Source organism: Sesamum indicum, linkage group LG5 (genome assembly GCF_000512975.1).
Source record: "Sesamum indicum cultivar Zhongzhi No. 13 linkage group LG5, S_indicum_v1.0, whole genome shotgun sequence".
NCBI lineage: Eukaryota > Viridiplantae > Streptophyta > Magnoliopsida > Lamiales > Pedaliaceae > Sesamum > Sesamum indicum.
Window position 1 is genome coordinate 6,346,767 of NC_026149.1, and position 9,508 is coordinate 6,356,274.

The 9,508-nt window shown below is 30.7% G+C and overlaps 1 protein-coding gene across 1 annotated transcript; it reads left to right on the forward strand.

The window, feature by feature from the left end:
* Positions 298-6,063, forward strand: LOC105162139 (axial regulator YABBY 5). The gene is made up of 7 exons (XM_011080100.2): positions 298-757; positions 1,685-1,810; positions 2,970-3,093; positions 3,422-3,470; positions 4,410-4,485; positions 4,636-4,704; positions 5,786-6,063. The coding sequence occupies exons 1-7, from the start codon at positions 698-700 to the stop codon at positions 5,831-5,833; spliced, it is 552 nt and encodes a 183-aa protein (XP_011078402.1). The 5' UTR covers positions 298-697; the 3' UTR covers positions 5,834-6,063.

Genomic DNA, 9,508 nt, shown 5'->3' on the forward strand with positions numbered 1-9,508 from the left:
ATTATGAAATGTATATGTGATAAGAAATTACGAAAAGAAAATTTAAAACTGATGGTCCCTAGCTACTCAACCATTTATTCCTCGATATCATAGGTAGAAATACATGTGAACGTACATATATTTTTTGTACATCTACAATTAATAGCCTCGAAAATAATACATATATATATCTACATACCAAGTATATATATAATTATATGGTTATGATAGAGAAAATTCGCCCCCCTAGTCCGCCGTGGTGCATCAGAGACAGTGAAAGGGAGTGGTCAACACTTTACATCTCACAAATCACTGTTTTTGCTAATGCATCCAAAGCTCATGACTTCCCCTCTCTCTCAGAAACCCTAGCCCTTCCCCTCATATCTCACCTTTATTTACCACCACCCTTGATGGATCCTACCCTAGCTAGCTTTTTCTGTCTTTTTTTTTTTTTTTTAAATACTTCCCTTCACCTCCTACACAAAAAATTCATATTCTTTTTTCTTGGGGGCCTCTGGAAAAGTTAAGTTTTTTTAGCCCTTAGAATTCTTTATATAGCAGCAGAAGTTGTGCTTCTCTGATACATAACTCATCTTGAAAGCAATCTAGAGAGAGAGAGAGAGAGAGAATATATATAGGCCTTTTGTGTTGAGAGTGCTTCATTTCTCTACTTCTTCGATCTTGTGTTTGGTGTTTCTTCTCAATTTCTTCTGAAGAAATGGATGTGCCGGAGCAGCTCTGTTACATTCCTTGCAACTTCTGCAGTATTGTTCTTGCGGTAGAACAAATTAAGAGACATTCTTTTCTGGGATCTGCTTTTAATACTCTCAAAATCCCCTAAACTCCTAGCAATTAATTATGCATGGAGCTGTTCATTTTTATATGCATCTTTTTGTGCTTGTGGGCTTCCTTCCTTTCTTTCTCTCTCGCGTGTGTTTCTTTAAAGAAAGAACAATTTCCTTGATGATTAAAGCTGAACTTTGCTTCAGAGATCAGGTTTTTGGTGCTATTCTGCTGAAATACAATTAATTTTCCGCCAGGGTTTCTTGTGTTTTTTTTTTCTGATACAGTCATGTCTACATCTTCAATTAGACTTTTCTCTTTCTTCTCTTCTTTTACAGTCAAAGAGTAGAAAAAAGTCATACCTCAGGCCCTGAAGTTAGAACCACCTCTCAGAGAGAGAGAGAGAGAGAGAGAGAGAAACTACAGAGATTATATATATTTTGTGTCGATTATCTAAAAGTAGTATAAACTTATTTTAAGCTGATGAAGACAAGTCCTTGAGCAGTGGATTTCCTCGTCTGTGTGCTGTAGCTTTTTTCCTTTGCTGAAAAGATTTCACCATCTCCTAAGCGCTGAGTGCTGTCAAAATTAAGCTTTTCTCCAGCAGCTTCTGGCTCTGGATCAAAATTCAAGCTCCCTGGGTTGGACCATTTCTTGAAAAGTCACACTCCCTGCTCACCCTAACATTTTAGGGTTCTTTTTCAAGCCCTTGTTTGTTTTCCCACAAATTCATTTAATTTCTGGAAAAATTCATGCTAATTTCATATCTAGTGTTTCTCCATGACCCTTTTCTTTTACTCCTTTCAATTTTTATTTTCTCTCTCTACTTGTGGATGTCAAAGTCAGAAGTTTCTCAATGTTACTTCTAGGGAAATTTTCTCTCTCTCTCTCTCTTGAAAAATTTTGAGCTTCTCTTGTGCAGGTGAGTGTTCCATGCAACAACTTGTTTGATGTTGTGACAGTTCGATGTGGGCACTGCAGCAACGTTTGGGGTGTGAATATGGCAGCTGCATTCCAATGTCTGCAGCCGTCCTGGCAAGATGTTCAGGTCTTTCTCAACAACATTTCAGCTCAATTTGTGGGCGATCGATCATAAAAAACCTCATACATATATAGCTAGGCTTCTGAAATCTAGGGTTTCTGGATTTTGCTTCTTTCGAGGGAATCAATCTCTTAAAAATCAGTATTAAATTTTCAAGAAAAAACAGAAATACTTTTCCCAAGATCTTACATCTGAGAACCCTACCTCCCTAACAGCCGCCAGAATCTAAGTACCTATATATATAGTTTTGCTTTTCTAGTAGGATGTAAGGAATTTTCTTGATTTTTCTGCTCTTTCTTTATTAATATTTTCAAACTTTTTTTCTGGTTTCTTTTAATGATTAGTTGATTTGATTGATGTGTTGGTGGGCTTGAAAGTTGGGATCTAAGTTCTATTTTTTTTCCAAAAAAAAAAAAATGAAATATAGACATCCTCAGGAACTGTCTGCTGCTATGGAAACACTGGTTTTTTCCTCTTAGATTTATATATATATATGTAGAAACTGTCAATCACAGCTGCCATTTTCTTCATCATTCCCAACTGATTCAGTCACTTCAACATCGTTATTTTATTCTTTCTTTTTCCTGAGAAAACATCTTTTCAGTGCTACCCCTTTCCCTCAAAATCTCTCTTTCTTTCTCCTCATTTAATATATATTAATGTCTTCACTCAATTGTTTTCTGCTAATAAATTACAATATTATTAAATAAATCACGTCCCTACGGACTTTCATTTATATTCTTAATTATGTATAATTATTCAACTTGTTTTCAAGTTTTAGCTTTTCAATTGAAGTCATAATCGAAAATGGTGGTTTAGTTTCTTATATTTTCTGATCTGTTATTTTTCCATTTTTATTTTAAATTAATTAATTACCACTTCCCACTAATTTATTATCCCAATTATCCATATTTGAGTTTTCTTTCATCCATTTTTTTCCTCTTTATTTTATTTTACTCAATTACAATCGATAAAAAAAATATAAATTTAATAAAAGTGTTACATATGTTGTGATTACGCGTTGAGTGTACATTTTTCGCCAGTTTGCATGTAAAATTTATATCAAGATTTGGTCTTACTGTTTCATTTTTCTCTTTTTTTTTTTTGTTTTTTTCAATGTGTTTTGCTATTCATTTTTTCACTTGTACAAATGTTTGAACTTCAGGCTGCTGGCCACACTTCCACTGAGTACAAAGTTGATCACTTAGGTTCCTCTTCCAAATGGAACAACAAGATGGCAATCCAACCTTCCATCACACACAAACCAGAGCAGAGGATCGTCAATCGACGTTCGTTTTCTCTTTTTCCTTTCTAATTTAATTGATATTTAATCAAGTTTGATGCATTTACCTCTCTGTAATATTGCATATTAGCAAATTACTCTCCTATAAAAAAAAATAATAACAATTTACCTCTATGTGTTTTAAAATAAAACAACTGACTTTTCTAGAAACTACAGGGAGGTCGTAAATCGCTATATTGTGTTCATAAGGGAGTAATTTATTCATTTACAATATCATAAGGAGGCTTATTGCATTTTTCCCAATTTAATTCTCTAAGTTCATCGCGAATTTGATTTTTCTACTTCATTTTCTCGTTTATTTCATAAATCCGCAGCCCCGGAGAAGAGGCAGCGAGTGCCGTCTGCATACAACCAGTTCATAAAGTAATTACCAAAACCTACAATTCTATCATCCCTATATATATATATATATTTCTTTCTCTACTGTTTATGCATATATAGGGTTAAATTTCTATTACAATCGCAATTTGCAATCGATTTTCATGTTTTGGTCTAGATATAGTTTATTTTGTCATCATTTTACCAAGCATAAATTCAATTAATATTAGCACTCAGTTTTATTTTCTCTCCCACCTCGACGCACCTCGTTCTTTTGTGCGGTGGAGATGGAGAGAAAAGAAAATTAAGTGCTAGTTAAATGTTTTGGCCCGACTTTTATAGTTAGTAAATAAGAATAAAATATATAAAATACAGCCTAAAACATAAAAATTAATTGCAATTAATTTGTGCAATTGAAGAACACAACAAAATGCACTTTAAGACATATAACGTTTAATCATGTCTAATTATTATGATTAATAATAAACAGTTGTAGATAATTTTGGACCACGGCCGCGCACCGGTTGTTGGTCGTGGTTTTTGCGATGTTGGTTAAAACATTTGTCATGCATGGCTAAAAGTCATATAAAATATTTTTACCATGACTCTTATTTAGTTGTCTCAAATAATCTTTTCATATAGTGAAAAAATTAGTCTTTTGCATCGATTTTATTTAACAGTTGTTAACATATAGTTACTCACCATAATTTTTAGCCATAACCGTTAATTGTAGCCAATTGTAAGGTTTTTTTTTCCCGACAGATGCGGGGTTAAATGTTAATTCCTTTTCTAAAATATTAAGGCTTTTTTTATTTTTTTTACCCTTTTTTAAGTTTAAAGGGGGCTTTATATATTCAATTTTCATATAGAGGCAGCTTCAATTTAATTAAATCCCCCTATATATATATATATAAATGCAGATATTAGATGGCATTTTAATTAATGAATGAATTAATTGAGAGAATTGTAAATGCGAATTGTCAGAGAGGAGATTCAAAGAATTAAGGCCAATAATCCAGAGATCAGCCACAGGGAAGCTTTCAGTACTGCTGCAAAAAATGTAAGTGGGCATTTGTGTTAGAGAATTTCGACACTTAAATTATGTAGTGCATGCGAAAGTGAAAACTTGTACAATTTTTGTTGGCTCATCACTGCAATTTCAGTACAAATTATTCTTTAGGGTATTGACTGATGGACATTTTTGATGCAGTGGGCACACTTCCCTCACATCCATTTCGGGCTTATGTTGGAGACCAATAACCAAGCTTTTGTTAATGAGGTAATTAATGTTATAATTTCTCCTTAATTTCACTTTTTTATTTCTTTTTCATTATAAGCGAGCAGTACTCCTTATTTTATTTATCAGTTTTATTTTATGCATTCTGCAAACATTTGTTCTGGATTTTAGTAAGCTGGCAAGGGTTAGAGGAAAATTGCAATTTTAGTCCCGTAATTTTGATAATTTTAGTCTTTTTTCGATCAATTTTAGCAGAAAATTACATGTGATTTGCATATGCCCAGTTAAATTTTACAATTTAGTCGTATAAATCAAAACTACCAACTTTTCTAAATTATAGGACTAAAAATGCCTTTACCTCCTAAGTTATAAATTTAAAATTATAATTTAATTTGGCCGTATGCAAGTCACATGTAATTTTCAACTTAAATTGGCCGAGAAAAGGATTAAAATTGCCAAAATTATAAAGTTACATAACTAAATTATAAAAATCAATTCGTGCAGAACAAAAAATACCACCTTCCATAAATTTACAGAACTAAAATTAATTTTTTCCCAAGAGTTCATGCCATACTTCCGCTTACGAACAAGTGGTTTTACAAAGGAAATTAAATACAAGCCATCTGGCCTATTTGTGTAAATACTGAAAATTAATTATGATTTCATGTATTTTGTCGAAGAATTCGGACATTATTATAGATGCATATAGGATTAAACAGGAGGACTTATACTTTTAGTATTTTTGGTCTCCGGTACATTTGGAAGATCGATGCTGACATTATTATCTCTCCTTTCACTGGCTAAACAATATATATACGTGTGTATATATATATATATATATATATTATTTATTAAACATGAGAGATAGAATAACTAGGTTTGTTGTGTATTTAATTTATTATTTAAATTCAAGAAAAAATATCGACGATGAAGACTTTGCCGTCTTTTGGGTGGACAACCTAATAGTTCGGAGTAAAATTTTTTTTATGAGAGATCTTGTATTCGAATTTGGTCAATGTGTTCAAACTTAAGTGAATTTAAATACCTATTTAGAAATGAGTTACTGTCTGAATAATATTTATTAATGAAGAGAAGTTTAATTATATTGGGTGCATGCATGCAGGGGTCTGGGAAACATCAAATGAGGAGGGCTGCCATTCTGAAAAAATGATCATCTTTCATATATATGCATGTGTGAGACTCTCTCTCATTGAAGAAAATTCAGCCCTACTACATATATATATATATATATATATATATGCTTTAGAACATTGTAATATCCTAAGTTTAATTATGTCTTGTATTTGTTATGGAATATTATGTCAGTTGTGGTGACTGCTTCTGTTGATTGTTTTTCATTATTTTCTCAGTTTAACATTTTGCAATGAGATTATCAGTTTTAATCCCAACATTGCCCAAATAAGAATGCTATTGGAAATAACCTACAAAGATTTTCTTTTTGTTTTTGTCCTAAAGTATTTTTTTTTATAAATTAATGCATTTATTTATTTAAATGCCTTTAATTATATATTCCTCTTTTTTTTTTGGCATAGACTAATGACTATATAGTTAATTATAATTTTTTGTTATAGTTAATTATTATGGTTAAAACTGAAAAATTATGAAAAATACTAATTAATCGTGACTGCAATGGTTGTTAGCCGTTGTTTCTGCAAGCGAGGTCAAAATATTAGCTACAACTAAAATTTACAATAGATGTTTTGGCCATAGGTTAAAATCATTACGAATATTGATTATACTGTAGTTATAAAAATTTAAGTTTTGTATCCTTGATCATATCATAGTATAGAATATTGATTCGTTATAATTTTTAAATAGCATTTAATTTGGAATATTTTGTGTCTGAAAAAAGGTCAAACGTCGTCCTCTCTGGAGTACAATATATATATATAAATATATATATATATATATATAACAGTTAAATTCCCTTGTACAAATGTTTGATGATATATACGCAATGATTTGACAAAAATTGATAAAAATAGATAAATTGTAAATGTGTGTGAATAAAAAATTATTTAAACAGCGTGAATAATTATATATCAGGATAGTGAAAAGTATTATTTTAGTTCGCTAAATATGCCTAATTTTAATTTTAGTTCGATAACTATGTCCATTTTTGTTTAGGTCCAGTAACTTACGAAATTGCTTACTTTTAGTCCTCTGGCAGATTTTCGGACAATTTTATCCCTATCAGTGCATATGGACTAAAACTGCTTTTCAAAAGTTGCATAGGGGTAAAATTGTCCAAAAGTCTGTCGGGGGACTAAAAGTAAGTAATTTTGTAAGTTATTGGACCTAAAGAAAAATGGACATAGTTATCGAATTAAAATTAAAATTAAACATACTTAGCGGACTAAAATAATACTTTTCTCTATCAAGATATTTTAATCAATCTGCATATTGTCGATCAAAAATAACTTCTTTTAAGATCGTGAGCCTTAATATAATATAGATAGGAAATGTAATATAAGTTGAAATAAAAATATAAAACAGAAGAGCTTGACTATCCATATATAAACCATATATAACAGTTGCTGAATACCTGAAAAATTAAGTCCAACATTAATATTTTGATATACTTAATTAACAGGGTGTTTGGCTGAGTTTATAAACTTCTCAGTATAAGATGTTTAGGAGCTTATAAGCTCTTAAAAATAGTTTAGTAATTTTTTCTTCCATTCGACTTTAGAAGATTCTGAAATATCTTATAAGCTTTTTAAAAATAAAAGGTTAACTTCACCCAATTTTTTTTAAAATATTTTATGAAGTATTTGATCTTAATATATATCCAAACAAAACACACCCATAATTTTGTTAGTGTTTCACTTTTACTCTTCTTATATATGATTGACATTTTTTTTCTAAAATAATTATCTATTTATATAATGGGTTAATTACACTTAAACCATCCTTTCACCTTTCTCTCTCTCTACCCGTACGAGGGGGAGTGAATGGAAATAGAAATTAGTTGAGAGGGAGTAAATGGAAATGGAAATTGATTGAGGGAAAATGATGGGTTGGCAAAGGCGAAGTTGGGTCAAAAGGCTAGCGTCGGGGTCGTTCATCGGAGAAAAAAATTGAGGGATGAAATGTAAGATTTCAACCAGCGAAGGACATTAACATTTCATCTCTCAATTTGTTGAGGATTCAAATGTTAGAATTAAGAGAATTTTTGGTCCCCAACTTAGGTCATTTGGTATTTTCATTCTTTAATGAACTTTCTAGGCTAGTATCTTAGTCTTGTATCATTTTAATTTTTGTAATCCCAATCCTTTTATTCACTGAAGTTCACCTTTAATAATGAAAAGAATGAATGTTGGGTAAACTTTGGCAAAAAAGGACCAAAATTGCGAAAGAAAAAAGAAAAAGATACAAGATCAAATTAAAATGCTACCATATAAAGTTAAAAGACAAAATACTGTCAAAAGTAGGCCAATAGGAAGAAAAACTTCAATTTTAAAATGTCAACATGGGAGGCACATGCAGCTTTCCGATGAGAATGGTAAATGACTAAAATTATTAAAATTAAAAAGATATAATATCAAAATACTACCATAAAAAATTAAAGAATGAAAATACTAAATAATTTAATTAAGTTAGTGGATCAAAAATACATTTAAACTTTTAGTTATTTGTTTAATTTAGTAAAAGAGAATGATGACATATAAAGTGATTAACTTATCAAAATTACTAAATATTGAATGTGTTAGAGTATTTGTTTTGGGTATTTTGATAGACAAATGTATGTTGATTTAAATATCCTTTTCTTTTTTAAATTCATTAAAAGTTAAAAAATTTGCTTTCCTCATACTTAAATCCATACTTGAGCACCCTATTTTATACATTTTTCAACTTTATTATATTTTTTAGAAAATTATCTTAGCTTTCGTTTTTCTTTAGTTAATTATAGCTAATTTTTCAATTTATATATAAATTAATACCATCTCCTAATCACTTTTTATAATTTTTTTGTTATAATTATAATTATATTTTTTCTACACATAGACAAGCATCGAGTGTATATATTAGAGAAAGATTCCTCGCAGTCAATGTGCACCATCCTGATTATAATTAGACCAAAAATTCAGTCCGACGGCATCGAAAACCATCCTTTGCACCCAATTCATCTACGTTGCATCACCTAGTACGTATTGGTACACTCCTCCTCATGAGCAGCGGGAGTTTGCTGCTCCTCCTGCAAATAGGGCGCGATGAAGGCCTCAAAATACTCTTGCACCCTCTTCTCGCCATGTGAAGTCCAATTATAATACCCTAACATAAAACTTTTTATATATAAGCTAAAATTTACCTCGTCTGGAGTTTTGAAAACTTCAGTTTTGCACTCTCAACAAGGACAATTAATTTTCTTACTGTTCATATCTGCATGTTGAAACTTGACCCGTTCTATAAATGCAATAACACTATACAAAACTTCGGAGTAAGACCTACCCTCGGTAGGTTCTTCTCATACATCCATCTCTTCAACTATCTTAACAGGATGAGTCCTACACACACACACACACACACACACACAAACACATATATATATTATAATATTAAATTTAATTTATAAAAGAACAACAAATATAATCAATTGACAAATAAAGGATTAAAGTTGTTACTTGATCAAAATAATATTAAATATAAAAAAATGTTCGAGAGAGATTGGTGAACGAGAGTATAAAAATATTAATAGGATAGTAAGAGATCAAGAAAATTCGAGAGAAATGAGTATAATAAAAATGAAATAAGATAGTGAGATTAAATAGAAAGAGAGGAACATATATATAGGGACATTTGGAATGGTCTTTGGAATGATTCT

Excerpts from the sequence above, each read along its gene's own strand:
- LOC105162139 (XM_011080100.2), top strand. The coding sequence starts at position 698 with ATGGATGTGCCGGAGCAGCTCTGTTACATTCCTTGCAACTTCTGCAGT. Across the intron at positions 1,811-2,969 it reads CGTCCTGGCAAGATGTTCAG|GCTGCTGGCCACACTTCCAC; the intron begins GTCTTTCTCAAC and ends TTTGAACTTCAG. Across the intron at positions 4,705-5,785 it reads ACCAAGCTTTTGTTAATGAG|GGGTCTGGGAAACATCAAAT; the intron begins GTAATTAATGTT and ends GCATGCATGCAG.